This window comes from Pantherophis guttatus, chromosome 4, assembly GCF_059756535.1.
Source record: "Pantherophis guttatus breed Tessera chromosome 4, ASM5975653v1, whole genome shotgun sequence".
Classification (NCBI taxonomy): domain Eukaryota; kingdom Metazoa; phylum Chordata; class Lepidosauria; order Squamata; family Colubridae; genus Pantherophis; species Pantherophis guttatus.
In genome coordinates this window covers 2,072,571-2,099,720 of record NC_142066.1, presented here as the reverse complement: position 1 = coordinate 2,099,720, position 27,150 = coordinate 2,072,571, and the positions used below count along the sequence as shown (strand labels likewise).

Genomic DNA, 27,150 nt, shown 5'->3' with positions numbered 1-27,150 from the left:
AAAAAAGAGAGGGAGGGGAGAAAGGAAGAGGAAGGGAGGGAGGGGAAGGAAGGAAGGAAAAGGGAGGGGGAAAGGGGGGAAGGAGGGAGGGAGGAAGGAAGGAAAGGGAGGTAGGGAAGAATACGGGAGATGAGAAGGAGATGAAAAAGAAAAGAAAGAAAGAAAGGAAGGAAGGAAGGAAGGGACGGAGGAAAGAAGGGGAGAGAAAAAAAGAAAGTAAAAGGGAGCAAAGAAAGAGAGAGTGGGAAGGAAGGGAAAAAGAAAGAAAGAGAAAGAAAGAAAAAAAGAAAGAAAGAAAGAAAGAAAGAATCAGTCTGATGGATGGAGGCAAGGAAGCCCCTCCCTCCGTCCCCCCACAAAGCCTCTGGCATCTCTCCTCTCGGGAGGGGGGGGTCGCTGCAGACCAGGGGAGACCCTCCCTCACCTTCATAGTGAGCGGCGCAGATGGTTCCCATCCGGCAAGGCCGTAATCGCTTCCCTTTCTCAGCTGAAAAAGAGGGGGGAGGGGGGGTTATTTGGGTGGGGGAAGGACCCCAGAAAAAAAGACAACAGCAGCAGCCCTCAATTTTCCTGGCCAGTCCTCAACTTACAACGGTTCATTTAGTGACCAAAGTTACAACCGCACTGAAAAAAAAGTGACTTAGGACCGTTTTTCACACTTACGACCGTTGTAGCCTCTCCCACGGTCGCCTGAATCAAATTCGGACACTTGGCCCACTGACTCGTATTTATGACGGTCGCAGTGTCCCGGGGTCACGTGATGATCCCCTTTTGCGACCTTCGGACAAGCAAAATCAAAGGGGAAGGCAGATTCATTTAACTGTGTGACTCACTTAACAACTGCGGTGATTCGCTTAACAACGGTGGCAAGAAGGGCCGTAAAATGGGACAAAACGCCTTTAACGAGTGTCTCGCTTAGCGACGGAAATGTTGAGCTCAATTGTGGGTATACGTGCAATCTCTCTCGCCCCCCTAACTGATTTATGTAGGTGGTCCTCGACTTATGACCATAATGGGGGACAAGTTTTCTCGCTAAGCAAGGCAGTTGTTAAGCGAATCGTGCTCAGTTTTTGCAACTTTTGCAACTAAATCACTGCCGTTCTTAAATGAATTGTATGGTCGCTAAGCGAATCCGGCTCCCCCTCCATTGACTCCACTTGTCGGAAGCCGGCTGGGAAGGTCACAACGGGCGATCACATGACCGCGGGGAATGCTGCAATGGTCATAAGTGCGAGGAACGGTTGTAAGTCATTTTTTTCCCATGCTGCTGTAACTTTGAACGGTCGCTAAACGAATAACATTCGTAAGTCGAGGACTACCTGTATTACATTTAAGGTGTTCTGTCCCCAACTCTTAGAAAGGAGCAAACTCACCTTGCCTTCGATGCCGCAGCGCCCCCTCCTGGGCAAAATGGTGCAAGAACTTGCCTTGGTTATTCCAGCTGGAGGAGAGCACCACCTAGAGGAGAAGAGAGGTACTGCAGGTGACACAAAATGTTGGCAAAAATTGTCAAAATCCGGACACGTTTTAGTCGATTCCAAACCCTAATTGGGCCAAAGCAGCTTTGCAGCCACTACAAAGCCCATCGATGCAAAAGACGGGACACGCTCCGCAAAACTTGTCCCCATTGTGGTCATAAGTCGAGGACCACCTACATAAATCAGTTGGGGGGGGGTAGAGCGATTGCTTTCTCTCTGTCTTCTAAGAGGGAGTCCTCGACGTACGACCACAATTGAGCCCAAAATTTCCGTCGCTAAGTGAGACACTCGTTAAAGGAGTTTTGTCCCATTTTACGGCCTTTCTTACCACCGTTGTTAAGACAATCACCGCAGTCGTTAAGTGAGTCACACGGTTAAAAAAGAAATTTAGTCTAAAAAAAGAAATTTAGTCTAGAATTTAATCTAAAAAAGAAATTTAGTCTAAAATTTAGTCTAAAAAAGGAAATTTAGTCTAAAATTTAGTCTAAAAAAAGAAATTTAGTCTAAAATTTAGTCTAAAAAAAGAAATTTAGTCTAAAATTTAGTCTAAAAAAAAGAAATTTAGTCTAAAATTTAGTCTAAAAAAAGAAATTTAGTCTAAAATTTAGTCTAAAACAAAGAAATTTAGGCTAAAATTTAGTCTAAAAAAAAGAAATTTAGTCTAAAATTTAGTCTAAAAAAGAAATTTAGGCTAAAATTCAGTCTAAAAAAAAGAAATTTAGGCTACAATTTAGTCTAAAAAAGAAATTTAGTCTAAAATTTAGTCTAAAAAAAAGAAATTTTAGGCTAAAAGACCTTCGGAAGGAGATTTTCCAGATTTACAAAACACAGGAGCGGCAATTATTCATGCTGGGCTAATGGAACCTCCATTTTCAGAGGCAGTCTACCCCAGAATACCAATAGCTTGCAAGGGGAGGGGGGAAACAAGGAAAATCTCCTAATTATTCTTATTAATTTATTAATTTGCACTTATTGATTGCTGGCAAGAGAAGGGTAGCCTACATTGGCAGAGGGCCCTTTGAATATTTTCTCTCCTCCATGCTGGTTTCATCCTGGCTTATTCAAGAGCGGGCTTAAGGCAAGCTTATTTCCCCAAAGGTGGGTGATTTTTCTGGGATTTTGGGGTGGGTGGGGGATGATTAGATTAAGATTACATTAACAGAGCGGAAGGGACCTTGTAGGTCATCTAGTCCACCCCCTCGAAGCAGGAAACTCTACACCGTTTCTGGATGAAGGGCAACACGGAGCTTTAAAGTTGTGTGGTTGTGCGAAAGCTTTTTGGCAAACTCAAGAGAAGCATTGACACCTGAGGAGACCACAAAAAAAATATATCAGAATTTCCTTTTTGCGTGATACGGACAGTCCTCGATTTACGGCCAGAATTGACAGCGACTTTTCCGTTGCTAGGCGAGAAAGCGGTGGAGCGAGTTTTGCCCCCTTTTTTTGCAACTTGATTCTAAGCGAGACATCGGTTAAAGAGTTCTGTCCCATTTTGCGACCTTTCTTGCCGCCATCGTAAAGTGAGTCACTGCGGTTGTTAAGTGAGTCGCACGGTCGTTAAAGCAAATCCGGCTTCCCCGTTGACTTTGCTGGTAAAGAAGGTCACAAAACGGTTATATATTTTGGCCTCAACTGAGCGCAAAATATCTGTTGTTAAGTAAAATATTTGTTACGTGCATTTTGCTCCGTTTTACGACCTTCCGTGCCACCGTCGTGAAGTGAATCCCGGCAGTTGTTAAGTGAGGCAAGTGGTCGTGAAGCGAATCCGGCTTTCCCCGTTGACTTTGCTGGTCACAGAAGGTCGCAAAAGGGGGTCGCGTGACCTCAGGCTATTTTTAACCGTCATAAATATGAGATACTGCAACCGTCATAACTACGAGCCGACTGCCAAGCGTCTGAATTTTGATCACGTGATCATGGGGGGGGATGCTGCCACGGTCGTAAGTGTGAAAAACGGTCGAAAATCACTTTTTTTTTCCGTTGTCACTTTAAACCGTCGCTAAACAAAAACGGTCGTAGGTCGAGGACCACCTGTATACTAGACAGACGGCAGAAAAACAGTTTGCAAAGTTTCCCCTTTTGTGCATGGCTTAACAAAAGAAATGGTCGCTTACCGGCTCCAGTTCCTCCGACGACAGTTTCTGGGGACCAGAAAGAAAGAGCACAAATCAAACCACCGGATTACACAAACCATCCTCCCCTACCACCATCGCCCTTTCCGAAGAAGGAAGAGGCCAGTTTGAACGTGAAGCCCAATTTTTCCGTGTACGATTTTGGCTAAAGAACCAGGATCGAATCAAACATCCCAGGATTAAAAAAAAAAAAAAAAAGCAGTCCTCTAGTTATGACCAGAATACTTCCTGCCTATCACGGTCGTAAATCGAGTGATCCTTGCAACCAACCTGATTTTACGACTTTTTTTTTTTAAACAGCGGTCGTTCAGGGAAGCCCTGGCTCGTTTAGCGGCCGGTTTTGCCCAAAATTGGAAAGAAAAATATCCATTTTGCAGAAAACTGTCACAAACGCAGTTACATGCAAACGGACGTAAATATGAAACAGTTGTCAGGTGACCAGCGTGCGGTCCCAGGACCGGAGGAGGGGGTGGCAACCTTGGGAGCTGGGTGATGCTTCCCCTCCCTCCATGGAGGTCCGTCATAACTTGAACCGTCACTAAGCAAGTCATCGTAAATCAAGGACTATGTGAAACCAAGATGGGTTTATAAAAATTGTGTATCTAACACAACTTTGACAGCTTCCAAATGTGTGGATTTCAACTCCCAGTTGTGCAAATATTATTATTTTTTTTTGGTAGATGAATATTTTCTCACGTTTTGCCCCTTTAAGACTTGTGGGACTTCAATTCCCAGAATTCCTCAGCCAGCCATTTGCTAAAAATCAAGGTCTATTACATTGGCCACATCCCTGCTGTCTATTAAAAAAATTATCCAATCAAAAAATGTGATAAAAATAGTCCAGCCTCATTTCTTCATGCTGGCTGGGGAATTCTGGGAGTTGAAGTCCACAGGTCTTAAAAGTTGCCAACATTAAAAATTAGCTGAAAATTCAGATTTTGACCCCATTTGGATCCTAGACCAATTTCATTTGATACAGGCAGTCCTCGACCTACGACCACAATTGAGCCCAACGTTTCCGTCGCTATGCGAGACGCTCATTAAGTGCAATTTCGCCCAATTTTACGTTGGCTACAAATCCGTTAAGTGAAATCTGGCTTCCCCGTTGACTTTGTTCGTCAGAAAGCCGCCAAAGCGGACACTGCAACCGTCATAAATATGAGTCAGTTTGATCCGGTGACCACGAGGATGCTGCAATGATAGCTAAGTGTCAAAAATCATCACTTTTTTCAGTGCCACTGTAACTTCGAACGGTAACTAAACAAACTGTCGTAAGTCAAAGACTAACTGTGTTTTAACTGGTTAGCCATCAATCAGGGCTTACGCCTGGGGAGGAGGGGGGGTATAGGTTCTCCTGTTTGAGCAGAGGGATGGACTAGAAGACCTCTAAGGTCCCTTCCAGCTTCTCTTCTCTTCTCTTCTCTTCTCTTCTCTTCTCTTCTATTATTTTCTTTTCTATTTATTTTTTTTCTATTATATTCTCTATCTATTCTCTTCTCTTCTCTTCTTTCTCTTCTATTATTCTCTTCTCTTCTCTTCTCGTCTATTTTATTCTGTTCTTTCTATTCTATTCTATTCTCTACTATTCTATTCTCTATTATTCTACTTTATTCTATTCTATTTTATTCTATTCTACCTTTTCTATTCTATTCTCTATTTATTCTATTCTATCCTATTTTCTATTAATTCTATTCTATTTTTTCTATTAGATTGTATTCTCTATTCTATTCTATTCTATTCTCTAATTATTTTATTCTTTTTTCTATTATATTCTCTATCTATTCTCTTCTCTTCTTTCTATTCTATTCTCTATTTATTCTATTCTATTCTATTTTTCTATTCTATTCTCTACTATTCTATTCTCTATTATTCTACTTTATTTTATTCTATTTTATTCTATTCTCTATTTATTCTATTTATTCTATTCTATTTTTTCTATTATATTCTCTTCTATTCTTTCTATTCTATTCTCTATTTATTCTATTCTATTCTATTTTTCTATTCTATTCTCTACTATTCTATTCTCTATTATTCTACTTTATTTTATTCTATTTTATTCTATTCTCTATTTATTCTATTTATTCTATTCTATTTTTTCTATTATATTCTCTTCTATTCTTTCTATTCTCTTCTCTATTTATTCTATTCTATTCTATTTTTCTATTCTATTCTCTACTATTCTATTCTCTATTATTCTACCTTATTCTATTCTATTTTATTCTATTCTACCTTTTCTATTCTATTCTCTATTCATTCTATTTATCTATTCTATTCTATTCTCTATTAATTCTATTCTATTTTTTCCATTAGATTGTATTCTCTATTGTATTCCATTCCATCCCATCGTATCGTATCCCTGGGAAAATCCATTTGAAATTTATATTTGAAATTTATAAGACGGGTTGAAGGCGCCAGGCCGGAGCGGAGGTTGCTATGGCAACATAGCAAAACAGATGTCCCAATTCCCCAGCTGTTTCGGGCCTTGCACAAAAAATATATATATATTTTTTAAAAAAGCCAAGTTGCCGATTGTTTTGCGCTCAGCTGGTGGCGAGGTTTTTAAAGTTTAAAAAAAAAATAAAATATGTGTAGCTTGGAGGGAAGCCAAACCCAGCTAAGTTTAGCCCCAGCAGCGGAACAGAGCTCAAAAAAAAAAAAAAAAAATCACGAGTTTATTTTATTTTATTTTTGTAATCCGCTGGGCCTGTTCCGCAGGCAAGTGGCACTTATGGGGAGGCACCTTCTCCAGATGTGGGGACGGAGAGCTCCGAACATCTGGGGACACCTGTTTGGGGGCGTTGTGAGGGCCTGAAATCGTACCCGAGTTTGCATTTAATAACCTCTTTCTGAGCTCCGGCACAAAGAGTTCAAACCAAACCAAAACAAAAAAAAAATATGTTTTTCTGGAATCAAAAATATATATATATTTTTTTCTCCCCCAACTCCCAGCCGGTTGTAGCAAGAGGAAAAATAAATTAAAAATAACTCTTTGTTACGTGAACAAGAGTTTGAAGAAGAAATAAGGCTAGGAATTTTGAGGGGAATAAAGGGCGGAACTCCCAAAGCCCTCTGCACATGCTCCGTGGTTCTCTTATTGATTGATTGATTGATTTTACTGATTGATCGGTTTGTATCCTGCCTTTTATTTTTTACAAACTAGCCAAGGAGGGGGAAACATATCAAATATGTGTTCCTCCTCCTATTAACGCAGAACAACAATCCTGTGAGGTGGGGTGGAGAGAGAGAGAAAGAGAGAGAGATTAAGGCACAACTAGAACTCCCTGTCTCCTTGCAGTTGGATCAAAATCACCCAGTTGCCTTTCACACCTAAGATAGGACTAGAACTCACCGTCTCCTGGTGGTTGGCCCAAAGTCACCCAACTGACTTTCATGGTTAAGGCACAACTAGAATTCCCTGTCTCCTGGTGACTGGTTCAAAGTCACCCAGTTGCCTTTCACACCTAAGATAGAACTAGAACTCCCTGTCTCCTGGTGACTGGTTCAAAGTCATCCAGTTGCCTTTCACACCTAAGATAGGACTAGAACTCCCTGTCTCCTGGTGACTGGTTCAAAGTCACCCAGTTGCCTTTCACACCTAAGATAGGACTAGAACTCCCTGTCTCCTGGTGACTGGTTCAAAGTCACCCAGTTGCCTGTCACACCTAAGATAGAACTAGAACTCCCTGTCTCCTGGTGACTGGTTCAAAGTCACCCAGTTGCCTTTCACACCTAAGATAGAACTAGAACTCCCTGTCTCCTGGTGACTGGTTCAAAGTCACCCAGTTGCCTTTCACACCTAAGATAGAACTAGAACTCCCTGTCTCCTGGTGACTGGTTCAAAGTCACTCAGTTGCCTTTCACACCTAAGATAGAACTAGAACTCCCTGTCTCCTGGTGACTGGTTCAAAGTCACCCAGTTGCCTGTCACACCTAAGATAGAAATAGAACTCACCGTCTCCTGGTGACTGGTTCAAAGTCACCCAGTTGCCTTTCACACCTAAGATAGAACTAGAACTCCCTGTCTCCTGGTGACTGGTTCAAAGTCACCCAGTTGCCTTTCACACCTAAGATAGAACTAGAACTCCCTGTCTCCTGGTGACTGGTTCAAAGTTACTCAGTTGCCTTTCACACCTAAGATAGAACTAGAACTCCCTGTCTCCTGGTGACTGGTTCAAAGTCACCCAGTTGCCTGTCACACCTAAGATAGAACTAGAACTCACCGTCTCCTGGTGGCTGGCCCAAAGTCACCCAACTGACTTTCATGGTTAAGGCACAACTAGAACTCCCTGTCTCCTGGTGACTGGTTCAAAGTCACCCAGTTGCCTGTCACACCTAAGATAGAACTAGAACTCACCGTCTCCTGGTGGCTGGCCCAAAGTCACCCAACTGACTTTCATGGTTAAGGCACAACTAGAACTCCCTGTCTCCTGGTGACTGGTTCAAAGTCACCCAGTTGCCTTTCACATCTAAGATAGAACTAGAACTCACCGTCTCCTGGTGGTTGGCCCAAAGTCACCCAACTGGCTTTTCATGGCTAAAGTGGGACTAGAATTCACTGTCTCCTGGTGTTTTACCCCCAAGTCATCTAGCTGGATTTCATGGCTAAGGCAGGACTAGAACTCACCATCTCCTAGCAATCGGCTCAAAGTCACCCAGCCAGCTTTCGTGCCTGAGGCAGGACTAGAACTCACCATCTCCCAGTGATTTTTTGCCAAAGTCACCCAGCCGGCTTTCACGTCTAAGGCAGGACTAGAACTCACCGTCTCCTAGTTTCTAGCCTACTGCCTTAACCATTAGACCAAACGGGCCCAAAACGGCAAAAACGGCAAGTGTTAAAACTTGCATTTCTTTTTGTCATGCCAACCTTAACCAACCGGTTCTGGGATCGAATCCTCCAGGCCTCTTCAGCCCCACAAAACAGCTGGCTGGAGGAAGGGGAGGCGGGACCCCGGCCAGCCCAGGCAGCCGTCCAGCCTCCCAAGGCCAGGCCAGGCCAGGCCAGCTGCTGAGTGTGGGGTCCAAGGGTGGGGTGGGAATTACAGTGCAAAGGGGGAGCTGTGCCCCTCACCTCCGACCCCCCCCCACACCCAAAGCCTCCCACTTGGCGGTCTCAGGCGGACTCCCCCCCCCAAAAAAAGAGGAAAGGCTCTGATTTGTGGCTTGGCCCCCTCCTCTTTTAAAGCACGCATCTCCAATTCTCATTACAGCATGCATTCTCACCCCACCCCCTCCCCAAATTCTCCCCCCACCCTGAAAAGTTTGGGAAGGTGGAGGGGGCATCTCATCCACATGGGGATGGAGCGGGGGGGGGCAGGAAAATTCAGACCCTCGGCATGGCCGAGGAGGGGGCTTTGCCAGACGAAGAGGTTGGTTAAGGCAAGGAAGCGTCCCCACCCACCCACCCACGGAGCAGCCCCCTCCCCCCCCAGGGGCCGCCCCACCGCAGCTGTGGGCCAAACCCTTTTCCCACGGAGGGGGGCAGGCAAAAAGGAAGTGTGGGGGGGGGGGTTGGACACTTTTGAAAGTTCTTTAAGGAACTTCTCACCAGCCACCTGTGCTGCGGGCGCCCGGCGTTCGTACGCCACGGATCGAGCCCCAATTGGGCAGGTGAGCATGAGTGACGGGGGGGGGGTCTCCTGTGGCCCAGGTGGGGCTAAGGGGCGGGGCCTATCTGGCTCCCCGCCAAGGAGGAGCCCTCTCCCCAGCTGCCTTTGATACCCCCCCTCTCCCCATACACCTGAGTAGAATGAGAGTGGGGGGTCTCGCGTTCCACCCACCCCTACTGGCGGCGGGAGGGTAAAAAGGAGACCTCGGCAGCTGAGACCCCTCCGACTTGAGACCCAGTGCAGGTGAGGGGGATGAGAGTGGGGGTCCTGCTTCCCCCGTCCGCCCCACCCACCAGCGGATGGGGGCGGGGGGCAAGAAGGGATACCCTCCCCAGTGGCCAAGCCCCCTCCTCCTTCAACCCCCGTGGAACAGGTGAATGGAGTGAGAAGGGGGGGGGTCTCGTATCTTGTCCCACATTCCAGGGAAAGGGGGCAAGGATACCCCCTCCTCGGCCTCCAAGCCCCCTCCTCCCAATAGATAGGCAGGGTAGGGTAAGGGTCCCGCATCCTGTCTGGGGACCAGAAGAGACCCCTCCCCAGCAGCCGAGACCCCTTCGCCTTCATCATTTAGGGGAAGGTGAGTGGGCTGAGAGTGGGGCGGGGGTCTTGCGCCCTGTCTCATACCCCTGGGGGGGGGCAAGAAGGGACATGACAGATTTGCATGACCCCTTCACCTTCAGCAGATGAGCGGGGTGGGGGGTCCCACCGGAAGAGCCCCCTCCCCAGCAGCCGAGACCCCTTCACCTTTTCAGGGCAGCCCCCTTCGCCTTCAGCAGATGAGTGGGGTGGGGTGGGGGTCCCGTTTCCTTACCCCTTCCCTCCAGGAGATGAGGGCAAGAAAAGACCCCCCCCTCCAAAGCAGCTGAGACAGGTGAGTGAGGTGAGAGTGAGGGGGGGGGTCCTGTCCCACCCAGTTGCCCACCCAGTTGCCCACCCACCAGGGAAAGCGGGTAAGGACACCCCCTCCTCGGCCTCCAAGACCCCCTCCTCCCAGCAGATGAGCAGGGTGGGGGGGGTCCCACCAGGAGAGACCCCTCCCAGCAGCCGAGACAGGTGAGTGAGATGAGAGTGAGGGGGGGGTCCTGTCCCACCCAGTTGCCCACCCACCAGGTAAAGCGGGTAAGGACACCCCCTCCTCGGCCTCCAAGACCCCGTCCTCCCAGCAGATGAGCAGGGGGGGTGTCCCACCAGGAGAGACCCCTCCCCAGCAGCCGAGAGGTGAGTGAGGTGGGAGTGAGGGGGGGGATCCTGTCCCACCCAGTTGCCCACCCACCAGGGAAAGGGGGTAAGGACACCCCCTCCTCGGCCTCCAAGACAAGATGAGTGGGGTGGGGGGGGGTCCCACCAGGAGAGACCCCTCCCCAGCAGCCGAGACAGGTGAGTGAGATGAGAGTGAGGGGGGGGTCCTGTCCCACCCAGTTGCCCACCCACCAGGGAAAGTGGGTAAGGACACCCCCTCCTCGGCCTCCAAGACCCCGTCCTCCCAGCAGATGAGCAGGGGGGGTGTCCCACCAGGAGAGACCCCTCCCCAGCAGCCGAGAGGTGAGTGAGGTGGGAGTGAGGGGGGGGATCCTGTCCCACCCAGTTGCCCACCCACCAGGGAAAGGGGGTAAGGACACCCCCTCCTCGGCCTCCAAGACAAGATGAGTGGGGTGGGGGGGGGGTCCCACCAGGAGAGACCCCTCCCCAGCAGCCGAGACAGGTGAGTGAGGTGGGAGTGAGGGGGGTGTCCTGTCCCACCCAGTTGCCCACCCACCAGGGAAAGCGGGTAAGGACACCCCCTCCTCGGCCTCCAAGACCCCCTCCTCCCAGCAGATAAGCAGGGTGGGGGGGGTCCCACCAGGAGAGACCCCTCCCCAGCAGCCGAGACAGGTGAGTGAGGTGAGAGTGAGGGGGGGTCCTGTCCCACCCAGTTGCCCACCCACCAGGGAAAGGGGTAAGGACACCCCCTCCTCGGCCTCCAAGACGAGTAGGGTGAGGGGGGTCCCACCAGGAGAGACCCCTCCCCAGCAGCCGAGACCACTTTTTCGGGGGCAGGTGAAGGGGGGGTCAGAGTTGGGGGGTCTCTCCTCCTGCTTCTCCCCCCTCCCACCACCACCACCAAGCCAGGGAGCGGGGGGGGGCAAAAGAAGGGACCCCCCCTCCCAGGTCGCCCCCCCCTCACCTGGGCTGCGGCGGGGGTCTCGGTCCGGCGGGCGTGGCGGGGCCAGGCGGCCAGCAAGAGGCTGAGCGAGGCGAGGAGCAGCGCGGAGAAGGAGGCCAGCGCCAGAGCCAGCAGCACCAGCCGGCCGGGCGGCTCCCGTGCCCGGCGGCGCCTGCCCATGGCGCTCGTGCAGCCGGCCGGAGCTGTGGCCGGAGGGGCCGGAGGAGGAGGCGGCGGAGGAGGAGGAAGCCAGCCCGCGAGGCCGCCGAAGGGAAGCCGAGCTCGGCCGGCCGCCAGCAGAAGCAGCAGCAGCAGCGCCCGGTGCCTCGAAGAGGCGCAGCCCGGGAACTGCGGGGCAGGCAACGCCCGCCGGAGGGGCTGGGCCGAGAGAGGAGAGAGAGACACACACACACACAGAGAGCCGGGACGGGCGCAGAGCCTCCCCGGACGGGAGCAGTCTACCTTAGGGCCAAAGTTTTGAGGGTCCTTTCCTGCCGCTGGTGGAAGGCGTCCCGGCAGAACCCATTCATCCACCAGCCCGCATCAGCTTGGGGAAAGTGTGGGGCGGGGGAGAGCCAGCTAGTAGCAGAGCCTCCCCGGACGGGAGCAGTCTACCTTGGCCAAAGTTTTGAGGGCCCTTTCCTGCCGCTGGTCGAAGGTTTCCCGGCAGGGTGGAACTCCAGAACCCATCATCCACCAGCCCGCATCAGCTTGGGGAAAGTGTGGGGCGGGGGAGAGCCAGCTAGTAGCAGAGCCTCCCCGGACGGGAGCAGTCTACCTTGGCCAAAGTTTTGAGAGCCCTTTCCTGCCGCTGGTCGAAGGTTTCCCGGCAGGGTGGAACTCCAGAAACTATCATCCACCAGCCCGCATCAGCTTGGGGAAAGTGTGGGGCGGGGGAGAGCCAGCTAGTAGCAGAACCTCCCCGGACGGGAGCAGTCTACCTTAGGGCCAAAGTTTTGGGGTCCTTTCCTGCCGCTGGTCGAAGGTTTCCCGGCAGGGTGGAACTCCAAACCCCATCATCCACCAGCCTGCATCAGCTTGGGGAAAGTGTGGTGCGGGGGAGAGCCAGCTAGTAGCAGAGCCTCCCTGGACGGGAGCAGTCTACCTTAGGGCCAAAGTGTTGGGGTCCTTTCCTGCCGCTGGTCGAAGGTTTCCCGGCAGGGTGGAACTCCAGAACCCATCATCCACCAGCCCGCATCAGTTTGGGGAAAGTGTGGGACGGGAAGAGCCTCCCCTGACGAGAGCAGTCTACCTTAGGGCCAAAGTTTTGGGGTCCTTTCCTGCCACTGGTCGAAGGTGTCCCGGCAGGGTGGAACTCCAAACCCCATCATCCACTAGCCCGCATCAGCTTGGGGAAAGTGTGGGGCGGGGGAGAGCCAGCTAGTAGCAGAACCTCCCCGGACGGGAGCAGTCTACCTTAGGGCCAAAGTTTTGAGGGTCCTTTCCTGCCGCTGGTGGAAGGTTTCCGGGCAGAACCCATCATCCACCAGCCCGCATCAGCTTGGGGAAAGTGTGGGGCGGGAAGAGCCGCCCCGGACGGGAGCAGTCTACCTTAGGGCCAAAGTGTTGGGGTCCTTTCCTGCCGCTGGTCGAAGGTTTCCCGGCAGGGTGGAACTCCAGAAACTATCATCCACCAGCCCGCATCAGCTTGGGGAAAGTGTGGGGCGGGGGAGAGCCAGCTAGTAGCAGAACCTCCCCGGACGGGAGCAGTCTACCTTGGCTAAAGTTTTGAGGTCCTTTCCTGCCGCTGGTGAAAGGTTTCCCGGCAGCGTGAAACTCCAAACCCCATCATCCACCAGCCCGCATCAGCTTGGGGAAAGTGTGGGACGGGAAGAGCCTCCCCGGACGGGAGCAGTTTACCTTAGGGCCAAAGTTTTGAGGTCCTTTCCTGCCGCTGGTCGAAGGTTTCCCGGCAGGGTGGAACTCCAGAACCCATCATCCACCAGCCTGCATCATCTTGGGGAAAGTGTGGGACGGGAAGAGCCAGCTAGTAGCAGAGACTCCTGGGACAGGGGCAGTCTACCTTAGGGCCAAAGTTTTGGGGTCGTTTCCTGCCCGCTGGCCGGGCATCGCACGGCCGATGGCCGAAGCCTTTCCGGCGGGGTGGGAGCTCCAGGACCCATTATCCCCAGCCGTATCAGCTTGGGGGAAAGTGTGGGGCGGGGGAGAGCCACTTAGCGGCAGAGCCTCCCCGGACAGGAGCAGTCTACCTTGGCAGGCTACCTTCCAGCCAGCCTGGCTCTCCCCGTCCCCGTTCATGGCCCATGTCCGGAGAGAGGCTTCCCGGTGGAGTGGGACTGCAGACCCCATCATCCGCAGCCCGCCTCAAAATTCCAGCTGGGGGGGAAAACCGTGGGGCTGGGCGGGGGAGAGCCAGCCCGAGGGCAGCCGCAGCCAGGGATTCCCGGCTGCGAGAGGAAACCCTTGGCGTAGAGCCTCCCCGGATAAGCGCAGTCTATCCTGCAATCTTATCTACGTGTCAGTTAATGCTCTGCGTCCCGGGGCCGCTTCTTGCCCCCTCCCGCTAGCCGGGCACCGCTGGGGGTCGGACTCCAGCCCCCATCATCCCCGGCCATCTATCAAGGCTCCAGCTCCTGGAAACTGCGAGGCGGGGAAGAGGGACTCCGGGCGGCGAGAGAATACCCTCCGTAGAGCCTCCCTGGATAAGCACAGTCTATCTTCTCCCTGTCCCCGGGGCGCTCCCTGCCCCCCTCCCCTTTGGCCGGGCACAAAGAGAACTGGGAGAACTGGGATTTTGGCCACATTTCCCTACCGGCTTCCTGGAGGGGGATGGGACTCCAAGCCCCATCATCCCCAGCAATCACCCAGGTTGCCCCTCGGGGGAAAAACAACGCTTAGCTGAGATCCGGGCAGTCACCCCCCCCCACCCCCTCGGAGAGCAGCTCTACCCCCTTTTTCCCTGCCGGCTTCTCGGAGAGGTGGGACTCCAGCTCCCATCATTCCCGGCCCGTACGATTGGATAAGCTGTAGGCGTCAAGGCTCCGGTCCTGGGCAGAGATTCCCAGGGTCGGGAAGGGGTTGCGGGGAGGGGGGGGTCTCCAAAGGGGCTTTCCCCCCTTTTGCCTGGCTGCTTCCCGGATGGGTGGGACTCCAAGTCCCATCGTTCCCAGCCGGCATGCAGGCTGCACTCCGGGAAAGCTCTCGCCCCCTCCCCATTTGCAATCACCCCTCTCGCCCCCTCCCCATTTGCAATCAGCCCCCCACGCCCCCTCCCCATTTGCAATCAGCCCCCTCCCCACTTGCAATTACCCCCTAGCCTTCTCCCCACTTGCAATCACCCCCTTGCCCCCTCCCCACTTGCAATCAGCCCCCTCGCCCCCTCCCCACTTGTAATCACTCCTTTGCCCCCTCCCCATTTGCAATCACCCCCTCTAGCCCTCTCCCCACTTGCAATCAGCCCCCTCGCCCCCTCCCCATTTGCAATCAGCCCCGTCGCCCCCTCCCCACTTGCAATCACCCCCTCCCCACTTGCAATCACCCCCTCCCCACTTGCAATTGCCCCCTAGCCCCCTCCCCACTTGCAATCACCCCCTTGCCCCCTCCCCACTTGCAATCAGCCCCCTCGCCCCCTCCCCACTTGTAATCACTCCTTTGCCCCCTCCCCATTTGCAATCACCCCCTCTAGCCCTCTCCCCACTTGCAATCAGCCCCCTCGCCCCCTCCCCATTTGCAATCAGCCCCGTCGCCCCCTCCCCACTTGCAATCACCCCCTCCCCACTTGCAATCACCCCCTCCCCACTTGCAATTGCCCCCTAGCCCCCTCCCCACTTGCAATCACCCCCTTGCCCCCTCCCCACTTGCAATCAGCCCCCTCGCCCCCTCCCCACTTGCAATCACCCCTCCCCACTTGCAATCACCCCCTCCCCACTTGCAATTGCCCCCTAGCCCCCTCCCCACTTGCAATCACCCTCTTGCCCCCTCCCCACTTGCAATCACCCCCCTCGCCCCCTCCCCACTTGTAATCACCCCCTCTCGCCCTCTCCCCAATTGCAATCAGCCCCCTCGCCCCCTCCCCATTTGCAAACACCCTACCATACTTAGAGGGCCAACCTCGACCCCCTTAATTGGGGGGCTGAGCCCACCCTGTTGAATCCCCCCGCAGCACGTCTGGAGAGAAAGACCCAGGCCCATTGGAGGAGGGGGGGGTCGCCAGAGGTCCTCCAGCCTCCTTTCCCCCCTCCCTCCCTATTCCTCCCTTCCTCCCCCCCTCCCATTGCCGCCTCTCCAGTCTTAAAAATGTCTGTGCCTCGCTTCCCGCTGGCCCCCATCGGAGGTAGCGTGGCCGAGCGGTCTAAGGCGCTGGATTTAGGCTCCAGTCCCTCCGGGGGCGTGGGTTCGAATCCCACCGCTGCCAGATGGTTTTCTTCCCCGAGGCTTTTGTTAGAGCGGACGAGGCTTCTCCGGACACGGGAAAGAAAGAAGCGGGTCGGTCTCCACGGGTGAACACGTTTCGAAACGCCCCCCACACGTGTCTTTTTTACGGGAATCCAAGCGTGCAAAATCATCCTTATATAGAACTTTTCGCGCTATGTTTTCCCAACAAGCGTTGGTGGTATAGTGGTGAGCATAGCTGCCTTCCAAGCAGTTGACCCGGGTTCGATTCCCGGCCAACGCAGCTTTCTTTTAATCTCTCCCTCCTTTTTGCAATTAATTTTTCTTTGCAGAAAATATATATATATTTGCCCCCCCCCCGCCCCAATTCGTAAGACTCTTCTTCCTCCCCCCCCAAATCTGGCAGCGCGAGAGACGCCCCCTGCTGGCCTGTGGAATCCGAGCGAAAAAAAACATATTTTTCCAGGAAGCAACGTTCCCAAGCCAGGAAAAGGGGAAGGCAAACGCCCAAGAAATGGAAATAATTCTAATTATTTCTTGGCTTCTATTGCCAGCTAATTGAAGGGCGTGCAATAAGGTGGAGAAAAGCGTGCAGCCTTCTTTGGAAGAGGGATTTTCGGTTTTGTGGGACTGGCCTACCTCGCAGGGGTGTTGTGCCGCAGGATTTGCTGCAGGGGGAGGATGGGAAGGGAAGGACCCCACTGGAAAGGTGCAAAATAATAATAATAATATATTAATCATTTAAATCATCATCGTCTTCTTTTAAAGATCCCATAATTCCTTGCAGAGTGGAGTCTGGGCAACTGAATGGAGCTGAGTGTTTTAATGGCCGGATGCCTTTCTTATCACCAATGAGGAGTTTTGTTCAGCAGCTATATTCTCATTGCGTCCAGAGAGAGAGAAATATCTGCCTCTACCTACCTCACATTAATCATTTTAATGACCGTTCACAATTATGGCACCGTTACAGTGACTGACGACCCTTTTTCACACTTAGCGACCGTTGCAGCAGCATCCGCATGAGTCACGCGATCAAAATTCGGGCACTTGGCAACGGGTTCATAATTAGGACGGTCGCAGTGTCAGGCGATTTCCCCCTTCTGCGGGCTTCGGACGAGCCAAGTCAGAAGAGGAAGCCAAGAATCGCTTAACGACCTCGTCGCTAACTGAACAAAACTGCGGTGGTTGGCTTAAACAACCGCTGTGGCAAGAGAGGTCGTAAAATGAGGCAAGAGTGAACAAATTCACTTCACGAAGGTCTCGCTTAGTAACAGACATTGGGCTCAATTGTGGTCGTAAGTCGAGGACTACCTGTACCTTGTGGGGGGGGGAAGGGTCAACTGCTCCTGCCTCTGGAGGGTTGATCTTCTCAGCTGTTGCAAAAGTTGCTTCTCTGTGTAGACAAATCCATTCACACAGACCCAAGAATCTCCTGCAGTGTTTTTCGACAACTTGAAGACGGGTGGACTTCAACTCCCAGAATCCCCCAGGCAAGCATGCTGGGGGAAGGGGCGGGGTTAGGGCGGGACTTCCTTTTTCTTTTGCCCATTGAGTTCCTTAAAATACAGGAAGTCCTTAAACTTCACTATTCACTTAGGGACGGTTCAAAGTTACAATGACACTGAAAAATGTGACTTAGGATAGGTCCTCGCACTTATGACCGTCAGAGCTTTTCCAGTAATTTGGCTGCTTAGCAACATGTCCTGGGATCACATGGTCACTATTTGCAACCCAGCCATTTCTCAATGAGTGAAGTCAATAAGAGAAGGTGGATACATGATGCCTCGCTTAACGACCGTGGCAAAAAAGGTTGTAAAATCAGGTCATGCGATGTGTCATTTAATGACCGCTCTGCTTAACAAAGAATTTTTCGGTACCGGTGTTCGAGGCAGCCTGATTTGCACCCGTGACAGTCAGATGATTTAATGAGCCTGGTGGGCTTGCGGCCTTAATTTTACGACTCTGGGAATGACCCCAGGAAGTGAAACTGACCACAAAGGGTGCAAAAATGATGAAAACGGAACAGAACGGGAAATGAAAATGGCGGTGTTCGCCACCCATGGCAACTGTTAAGACGAGTGGGGAACAATGGGCCTTTTGAGACTCGTGGACTTCAACTCCCAGAATTCCTGAGCCAACATGGGGAACGGTGGCCCCTTTACGACTCGTGGACTTCAACTCCCAGAATTCCTGAGCCAACATGGGGAACGGTGGTCCCTTTACGACTTGTGGACTTCAACTCCCAGAATTCCTGAGCCAACATGGGGAACGGTGGTCCCTTTACGACTTGTGGACTTCAACTCCCAGAATTCCTGAGCCAACATGGGGAACGGTGGCCCCTTTACGACTTGTGGACTTCAACTCCCAGAATTCCTGAGCCAACATGGGGAACGGTGGTCCCTTTATGACTTGTGGACTCCAACTCCCAGAATTCCTGAGCCAGCTGGCTCAGGAATTCTGGGAGTTGGAGTCCACAAGTCATAAAAGGGACCATCATACCCCACCTGTTTTAAGAAGTCTGGACTTCAACTCCCAGAATTCCCCAGCCAGTTTTCACAAACTTCCTGACTATAAGAGGGGGCAGTGCCCCCCCCCGGAACAATCTATAACACAAGGGCCACCCCGGAGACTTGTCACCCCCCCCAAAAAAAACTCTTGCAATCCTGAGGTCCCCAGTTCTGATCATACTGGAGGCAGCCCATTACAGTCGTAAAACAGGTCAATCAATCTTGTCACCAATCGGATTTCCCTCCCCTCTTTTTGAGGTTGTTGTTAAGCAAACGTCATGGTCGTTAAGCGAACTAATGCTTTGTTATGCAGTATTGCTGAAAAATGGAAGCGGCAGCTAGTTTTAGACAAAATTGTTGTAAAACGTGACGGGACCGCAAGCGGTAAATGCGACCCTTGTCCAATGCCTGAAGGTGCAGGAGTGTGTGTCACATGACGACAAAGACACACATACCCCCGAAACCGTTGGAAGTTCGGGTCTGGGTTAAGTCCCCCTTTTTTGAAGTCGGTCGTAACTTTGAACGGTCAGTAAGCGAGCGGTCGTTAAGTCGAGGGCCGCCTGTTTTTTGAAAGAGAAAAACACACACACCTCCTCCCCATTTGCACAATTTCAAACTTCGGAATGGACACTCACGAAGTCAACCGTTAGTAGAAAAGTTTTTATTTTTATTTTTATTTTTTTTTGTCCAGAAAGTTACCAATTTTGCAGAGGGGGGAAAAAAAAAAAAAAAAAGCAAGAATCTCAAACGCTCAACGAAAGAATGTCGCTTTGACAGCCTTGTTTCGCTTCCTTCCTCCCTCCGTCGCCGGGAGGTGGGTTGAGTACCGTCCCGCTGCCACATCAAAGCCTCTCAGCCCCCCCGCCCCGCCCTCTGAAACCCCCCCCACTAGCGGGAAAGAAGCAAAAAGAACCAGGAAAAAAAATCTGGATTTTTTTTTTTTTTTTAAAACATGCTATGCAGGACTCAAAAGAAAACTCAGAGCCGAAACCAGGCTTACAACCCCCCCCGAGTTAAAAACAAGGTCAGTGTGAGAGTTTTGGGGGGCTCGGACGCCCCTCCCGCTCCCCACGAGTGGAAGTGAAGACACACAATGCAAGTCAAGAAACCTATAGTTTTTTTCCAACATAAATAAATCCCAACCGGATACAACAGAGAACCTATTATGGAGGTCCAAGCTTGGCCCATGGGGGAAAATTGGGGGGGTGGGGGGGTTTCAGCAGGAATTGGGGTAACAAGCCCCTCCCTCCCTAAAACAGGTACAGGTTGTGCGGGTTTATTAGGAAATCTACGCAATCGTTTTACAAGGTTGGCTGGTTTTTGTTTTTTTTGTTTTTTTCCTTTCTGAAAGGGTAAGAAACAGGCAGAAAAGAACAGTCGGAAGAATCGTCTCCAAAAGCAGGACCACCGAGAGGGGGCACTGAATTAAGACACCCCCCTCATGGCCACCTCTATAAAAATCTTGAGTTTTCCTTTGGCAACTGGGCAGGTCAGCCGTCCGTCCCCGTCCCCCCCCAAAAGGACTCTCGAGTGTTCTGCCCGCCGCCCCAAAATGTCCAGATTTCCCAACAAATCGTCGTCACCCCGCCGTCGCGCCCCAACTCCTCTCCGGCCGGACAGGAGCCCCTTCAGTTCTCTTCGTCGCTGTCGTCTGGACTGATGGCCGGGCTGGTGAGGCTGTAGGTCGGCGACGTGGGGCTGTAGCCGGGAGAGGTCGGGGAGTAGGTGGAGCCTTTGGGGGAGGTGGGCGAGTAGGTGGGCGAGGTCGGGCTGTACTTGGGGGAGGTGGGCGAGTAGGTGGGCGAAGTCGGGCTGTACTTGGGCGACGTCGGGGTGTAGACGGGCGATGTCGGCGAGTAGGTGGGGCTCGTCGGGCTGTATTTTGGCGTGGTCGGGCTGTAGGTGGGCGAAGTCGGGCTGTACTTGGGGCTGGTCGGACTGTACTTGGGGCTGGTCGGGGTGTATTCCGGAGAGCTGGGGCTGTAGGACGGGCTGGTCGGGGTGTACTTGGGGCTGGTCGGGCTGTAGCTGGGCGAGCTGGGGCTGTAGCTAGGCGACGACGGGGTGTAAGTGGGGGACTGTGGGGTATAGCGGGGGCTGGAGGGGGAGTAGCTGGGCGAGGTGGGACTGTAGGAAGGGCTGGTCGGGGAGTAACTGGGAGATGTCGGGCTGTAGTTTGGAGATGTCGGGGTGTAATTAGGAGAAGTCGGGCTGTAGCTGGGCGAAGTCGGGCTGTAGCTCGGAGAAGTTGGGGTGTAGTTTGGAGAGGTTGGGCTGTAATTAGGGCTGGTGGGGCTGTAGCTAGGGGAGGTTGGGCTGTAGCTGGGAGAAGTCGGGCTGTAGCTGGGCGAGGTTGGGCTGTAGCTAGGACTGGTTGGGCTGTAGCTGGGCGATGTCGGGCTGTAGCTAGGACTGGTTGGGCTGTAGCTGGGCGACGTTGGGCTGTAGCTGGGCGACGTTGGGCTGTAGCTGGGGCTGGTTGGAGAATAACTAGGCGACGTCGGGCTGTAGCTGGGGCTGGTCGGGCTGTAGCTGGGCGACGTTGGGCTGTAGCTGGGTGACGTCGGAGAGTAACTCGGGGAGGTGGGGCTGTAGCTGGGGCTGGTGGGGCTGTAATTCGGACTAGTTGGAGAGTACGAAGGAGAGGTAGGGCTGTAGGAAGGAGAGGTGGGGCTGTAGCTGGGGCTTTGTGGGGTGTACACCCCGGGCGAGCGTGGCTCGTAGGCGGGAGAGGTTGGGGAGTAGCTGGGAGACATGGCGCCCCCTGGAAAAGCAGAAGGAAAGCGACGTTAAACCAGGATTCCACATTTTGAGGACGGCATCGGGAAGGAGAGCGGGACAGGGGTAGCCACGTACCTGGAGACGGAATATAAGGGCTGGAAGGTCCCGGAGAGCCGGGGGAGCCTGGGGTGGGCGACCAGGCAGGGGAATACCCGGGACTGTAACCGCTGGCATCGGAAGCCGCGCTGGGGGAGAAACTGGCGGCCCCGGGGGTCATTCCGCTCCCTGCAAAGAGGAGGGAAGAAAAGATGCAGTTGAGAGAGAAACCGGCCCCCTCATTTCCCTCTCATTTCTTTATTCCTTCCTTCCTCTCCCTTTTTCTCCTCCCTCCCTCCCTCCCTCTCCCCTTCCTTCCTTCCCTCCCCTCTCTCTTCCCTTCCTTTTCTTTCTCCCTTCCCCTTTAATGAAAACCGCCCGCATTCTTCTTCTCCCTTTGCTCTGAGCATCCTACAATGCTGATGTTGGCAGCCGGGAAGCCCCCTAGGGCCGACCCACCTCGGGCGAAGTGGGGGGTGGGGGGGGGCTGCATATTTGAAGTGCCCTGTAGATGAAGTGCTGCTCTCAAACTTCAACACCCACAATGGAATTCTCCGCTGAGGAAGCCAAGATTTTTTTTTAAAAAAAAAAACAACTCGGCGTGCCGAGTTTCGCCGAACCCGGGTTTTTTTATTACAAACGGACCTACAGAAATCGGAGAAATTTTTTTCCCCCTGGGGCGTATTTCCGTAATAAAAAAGATGTTGGGATTTGGGATCAGGTTCTCCCTGGATCCAATCGATTCTGCCCTTGATTGTTTTTGACGGACAAAAAAAAAAAAAAAAAAAGAGCCCATCTGTAACAAACCACCATCGACGTAAACCGCTAAGCCAGGAAGGAGCAGTTTCTCTGCTGGAGGCCCGATACTTACCCACACTGGGTGACCAGGCGCCGTAGGCTGGCGTGGCACCTTGGTTCCACGGGGTTGTGGCCGGGGACACCCCGCCCATGGGGCTGGGCGCAGAGCCGAAGAACATGCCGGTAGCTGTAAGGGAAAGAAAGGTGGAGGGTGAGCAGGACCAGCGTATCCCCTGAGGAAGATGCTCGAGCGGTGAATAGGTTGGACGCCAAAGACGCATCTCGGCTGGCCCCAGATTTGTCTTCCAGATGTGGGGTGCGACCTTCCGACAAGCAAAGTCAAGGGGGGGAAGCCGGATTCACTTAAGCACCCTGTGGCTAATTTAAACCACTGCAGTGATTCACTTAACAAATGTGGCAAGGAAGGTCGTAAAAGGGGGCAAAAGCGACTTCACAAAAATGTCTCATTTAACAACAAGAAACGTTGGGCTCAATTGTGGTCGTAGGTTCGAGGACTGCCTCTGTACGGGTCAAGCCCGATTTGCAACCATTCGTTTAGTGGCCATTCAAAGTTCCGCAGCTGCTGGAAAAAAAGTGATTTTATGACTTGCTCTCGCATTTATGACCGTGGCAGCAATCCCTACGCTCACATGGTCAAAACATTTGTGGCCTTCCCAGCCGGCTTCCAACAAGCAACGTCCGTGAGGGAAGCCAGATTCGCTTCAACGACCGTGGGATTCACTTAACAACAGTGAATCATTTGGTTAATGTCCGGGGCAAAAAGGATTATCAAATTGGATGTAACTCACTTGACAACCGCTTTGCTTAACAACGGAAATTCTGGTTGTAGATTGAAGACTACCTGGACAGCTAGGGAATTCTCGAGAGTTGAAAGTGGGAACTCAATTCTCCCACCCACCCACAATCCGAATGATAGGATTCCCAGCTCTTGCAATATGTGGGTGCCCCCCCCAGCCCCTCCCCCCTCTTTCCCGGACCCCCAAGAGAGGCAACCAAGACTTACGGCCCCCGACGCCCAGCCCGGTGATGTTGGTGGGAATCTCCATGCCAAATTTGCACTTTTCAGCGTCCAAAAGCAGGTCGAAGCAACCGGTGCCCGCAGGGGCCAGCTGTCCCAGCATGATGTTCTCCGAGACCCCTTTCATGGGGTCGCTCTCGCCGTGGGCGGCTGCCTCCATCAAGACATCGACCTGGGGAAGGCAAGAAGAGCCCCGCGAGTGGGATTTGAGCCATGGGACCATGCCGGACCAAAACTCCCTTCCTCGGTCCCAGCTCGCAAATTTTTGGAGAGCAACTGTCGCAGTTGGGAGGGAAGAGTCAAACGAGGAATTAGCCTGGACTCACTATATCATAGTAGAAACACAAGAGGGCTAAATCTCAACCCTGTCGAATACCCTTAGAGGAGGGGTGTCGAATTCGATTTCATTGAGGGCCACGTCAGGGTTGTGTTTGACCTGGCTGGAGGGGTGGCATGGTAGGCGTGGGCAGAGTGGATGTGGGTACCTCAACGTCGCTCGTGTCGGGGGCACCTGTGGTGGCCAAATGCTAAGGCAGGACTTCCCACAGACCCTCCCTCACTCTTCCATTATAATCTCCTTCCTTCTTTTTCCTCCCCTCTTCATTCTGCTTTCTTCTCCCTTCTCCTTTCCTTCCTTCTCCCCTTCGTTTTATTTATTTATTTATTTATTATTTGTTTTTTATTTATTTATTTATTTATTTATTATTGATTGATTGGTTCGATTTATATGCCGCCCTTCTCCGGAGACTCAGGGCAGCTTACAATGGCTTGAGTCAAATTTTAAACTGATTTTAAATTGGAATTGTTTTAATTACGGCCAAAATATTTAATTATTTTAATCAGTTTTTAGATTTTGTATGTTTTGTATGTATGTCTTGTTTTTACTTTGGCTGTTCACCGCCCTGAGTCCTATATTGGAGAAGGGCGGTATAGAAATTTAAACAAACAAATAAATAAATAAATAAATGCGTTAAGCAATAGCCTTCATACTTTTTGTACATACCTGCTTAGTAGGGCTTTCGGCCCCCCCTAAGCGGTGTCCTTTTTTATACAAAGTCAGCTTATTGCCCCCACAAACCGGGTCCTCATTTTACCTACCTCGGAAGGATGGAAGGCTGAGTCAAACTTGAGCCTGGTGAGATTTGAACTCGCAGTAATTGCAGGCAGCTGGCAGCTAAGTGCTACTTAACAGAACTTTAGTCCGCTGCACCACCATGGCTTTTTCTCCCCTCTTTCTCCTTTCCTGTCCCTTCTTGCATGCTCAAATGCAAAAGGAGAAATGTTTCTCCTTGTTTGAGTTTGTTTTTGCCCGCAAAAATGGAGCTCGGGGTGGGGGGTGGGGGGCAGGGCATGCGGGCAGTCCCCTGAGCTCCGTTTTCGCTGGCGAGAGGCACCGCGGGCCACTCCTTTGCTGTTTTCAGGGCCTAAGCACCCCGCGGTACGGATACGGCCCCGCGGGCCCTTGAGAGTTCGACACCCCCTGCCTTAGAGCTTTATCTGGTCTTTCCAGGCAGGAGATGCGACTCTGGGGACGATTCCTGTATCGTAGGCAGAAAGCAATAAAGTAGAGGGTTCGAACTCTACGCAGGCGGGTCTGGTCGTTCAAACTCACCGTCTCCTCGAAGGAGCATTTCATGAGCGGCCCCGTGTCCTGGCGGTTGACGCCGTGACGCGTGATGGCCATCAAGTGCCCGCGGCAGGTCATGGTGTCGCAGAGCAGGGCCAAGTGGCGGTAGTTGACGTAGGAGCCGTCGAAGGAGATGACGTGGTACAGCTCCCGTTCCAGGGCCTTCCTCACCGCCTCAATTCCCAGCACCTGTTTTAACGAGGGAAGACGGATTTTCAGGGTCGCCTGGCGCTCTACAGGAAAACACCCCCATTATCCCAACCCCAAGGAAACGCCTCGCCCGCTCGGGGCTCACCGTGAAAATCTCCACGATGTCGTTGGAGGTGGTGCGCACGGGGTCCACGTCTTTCTCGCTCAGCACGCGCATGAGGCTCACGCCGTCCGTTTCCAGGATCCACTCCTGGAGGGCTTTGAACTCGCCGTCTTCCGTGATTATGATTTTCTTCTTGTTGTCGGTCTGGGGCAGGTGCATGTACACCTGAGGGAGGAGGAGGAGGAGGAGGCTGGTGAATTAACAAGGCCAGCAACCCTGGTGGGATGGGGGAAAAGGTAGGGATTTTGGGGGGAAGGGGGAGCCGCCGTTAGGAGAGGCCTCCCGCCCTCACCTTGCTGATTTGCTCAATGCCTTGAAGGGTCATGTCCGTCAGCATGTTGGATTCGATGCAGCGCAGGAAAACGTCGTCGTCCATCTTGTCCACCACCTCTTCCTCCTAAGCCACCAGAGAAGAAAGGCCGTTTTCTCATGGACTACACATCCAGTACAAGAAGGCGGGGGGGGGGGGTCTCCAACTTTGGCAACTTTGCGACTTGTGGACCTCAACTCCCAGAATTCTGGGAGTCGAAGTCCACAAGTCGTATAGTTGCCAAGGTGGAAGGCCCCTGGTGTAAGGGCTGCGACAACCCCAGTGTAGGGCAGAAGACTAGCAGAGCGCATCCATGAACAACCGATTAGCACGTGGACAGACTCAACCACAGTTTCCACTGTGTAACTGACAGTCAAGTCCAAACACACTAGGGAATTCATGGAACTCGGACAAATTAGCCATCAACAGGCACGCAGGGATAAACCAGGTTTACACATCATTCCAAAGAGACAATAAAATCTACAGCATGTAATGTAAGAACTGTAACAGCCACACTGTAGGACAATCAGGCAGAAGGTTAGCAAAGCACATCCATGAACACCAACTAGAAGACACAATGAAGACACTCGCACAACGCATGGGCAGAGTCCACCCTAATTTCTACTGTGAGCATGCTAGACCAAACAAAATCCAAAAACCCCAAGGGAATTCCTGGAACTCAGACAAATCAGCCATCAACAGACACACAGGGATAAACCACGTTTACACACCATTCAAAAGAGACAATAAAGTCTACAGCATGTAATGTAAAGACTGTAGAGCCCCACTGTAGGACAAAATCAGGCAGAAGATTAACAAAGCACATTCATGTACACCAGCTGGAGGACACAATGAAGACACAACACATAGACAACCTGGAAACCTGGTTCCAGACTATGTAGGTCTGTTGGCACTGCCATGGACAGTGGAACCGAGGCTGCCTTTGACTCAAGACCATCTGCCCCAAGCTGACCTGGAAGTCACGAATGCCCACCCACCCATCTGAAATGTGTGAGCTGGCCAAGGCTACTCTGAGGAGGTATCTGCTTCCTTCAGCCTGGCAATCGTACCCGCTTCCCGTCAACTCCAATCCCCAGAGGTTTAATGATAAGAGGACTGCCTTCCCCACCTCCTGCATCTTGTTCTCGTCGCTGTTCATGATTCGAATGCGCAGCACCAGCTTCTCAGCGTTGTCGTCGTTGAAGATGCAGTTGAGGTCATCTCCAAAGCCTACGGGAGGAGGAGAAGGGTTGTCCATGAGCTGCCGGTGGACCAGGGGAGGCAAAGGACAGAGCGAACTCCGGCCATCAACCCAACCCCATCTCACCGGCATTGATCTTCTCGGCGATCTGTTCCATGGTGAGCTTTCGGTCCGTCATGTGTTTGCGGTCCAACTCCACCCTCAGCAGCCAAGGGGAGATGCGGGTGACGTCGAAGTCGGGCATCTCATAGTAAACGTTCACCCACTCTTGGTCCTCGGCCACCACGGTGTTCTGAGGGTTGGGGTCGTAGTAGATGGCCGTGTTGGCCGTCACCTTGCGAAGGGTGGTATGCTCCAAGCGGCAAAGGATGTCCTGGAATGGAGACACGGGAAGACGGTGAGGCTGGAGAGCCAAACCTTGGAAGCTACTTTCTTGGGGAGGTCTACAACGGACGTGTGGCCACCCATTTCCAGTTGGCTCTCAAGAGATCATCATCTTCTTTTAATGACTCCATAATCCCTTGCAGGGTGGAATCTGGGCAACTAAATGGAGCCGAGTGTTTACTGGCCAGATGCCTTTCCAGTCACCAATGCGGAGTTTATTCCACCATCACCCCCCAGAAGATATATTCTCATTGTGCCCAGAGAGAAATATCTGCCTCTACCTAGGATCGAACTCACAGCCTGCTGATTGTGAGCGGAGAGCTTCATCTTGATGGAGGGAGAAAATGTGGAGGGCCCAACCCACCATCTTCAGGCTAAGAGTTGGGAGAGAGACCTCCAGGATGGGGGTGCAGGAACCTTCTGAGATTCCCTCATACTCCGC

At 52.3% G+C, this 27,150-nt stretch overlaps 2 protein-coding genes and 2 non-coding genes across 4 annotated transcripts in view; 2 read left to right on the top strand and 2 right to left on the bottom strand.

Annotated features, from left to right (window-relative positions):
* The window catches only part of TNFSF12 (TNF superfamily member 12), a 48,672-nt gene extending 35,003 nt beyond the window's left edge, over positions 1 to 13,669 (bottom strand). Inside the window, exons 1-6 of the mRNA XM_087891772.1 lie at positions 13,383 to 13,669; positions 12,138 to 12,264; positions 11,381 to 11,737; positions 3,593 to 3,619; positions 1,374 to 1,458; positions 425 to 487 (exon numbers count right to left, since the gene is read on the bottom strand). Of these exons, the coding sequence (XP_087747898.1) occupies positions 425 to 487; positions 1,374 to 1,458; positions 3,593 to 3,619; positions 11,381 to 11,737; positions 12,138 to 12,264; positions 13,383 to 13,669 (946 nt within the window). The remainder of the gene's footprint in view (positions 1 to 424; positions 488 to 1,373; positions 1,459 to 3,592; positions 3,620 to 11,380; positions 11,738 to 12,137; positions 12,265 to 13,382) is intronic.
* Positions 13,670 to 15,652: 1,983 nt separating this feature from the next.
* TRNAL-UAG (transfer RNA leucine (anticodon UAG)) lies at positions 15,653 to 15,734 on the top strand. The gene has a single exon. It is a non-coding gene; the product is annotated as a tRNA-Leu (tRNA).
* A 189-nt stretch (positions 15,735 to 15,923) lies between these two features.
* On the top strand, positions 15,924 to 15,995 carry TRNAG-UCC (transfer RNA glycine (anticodon UCC)). Its single transcript has one exon. It is a non-coding gene; the product is annotated as a tRNA-Gly (tRNA).
* Positions 15,996 to 18,865: 2,870 nt separating this feature from the next.
* POLR2A (RNA polymerase II subunit A) overlaps positions 18,866 to 27,150 on the bottom strand; it is a 35,494-nt gene continuing 27,209 nt past the window's right edge. Inside the window, exons 21-29 of the mRNA XM_060685238.2 lie at positions 26,451 to 26,697; positions 26,253 to 26,353; positions 25,106 to 25,210; positions 24,796 to 24,978; positions 24,486 to 24,689; positions 22,859 to 23,045; positions 21,908 to 22,021; positions 21,076 to 21,225; positions 18,866 to 20,983 (exon numbers count right to left, since the gene is read on the bottom strand). Of these exons, the coding sequence (XP_060541221.2) occupies positions 19,848 to 20,983; positions 21,076 to 21,225; positions 21,908 to 22,021; positions 22,859 to 23,045; positions 24,486 to 24,689; positions 24,796 to 24,978; positions 25,106 to 25,210; positions 26,253 to 26,353; positions 26,451 to 26,697 (2,427 nt within the window). The 3' untranslated portion in view covers positions 18,866 to 19,847. The remainder of the gene's footprint in view (positions 20,984 to 21,075; positions 21,226 to 21,907; positions 22,022 to 22,858; positions 23,046 to 24,485; positions 24,690 to 24,795; positions 24,979 to 25,105; positions 25,211 to 26,252; positions 26,354 to 26,450; positions 26,698 to 27,150) is intronic.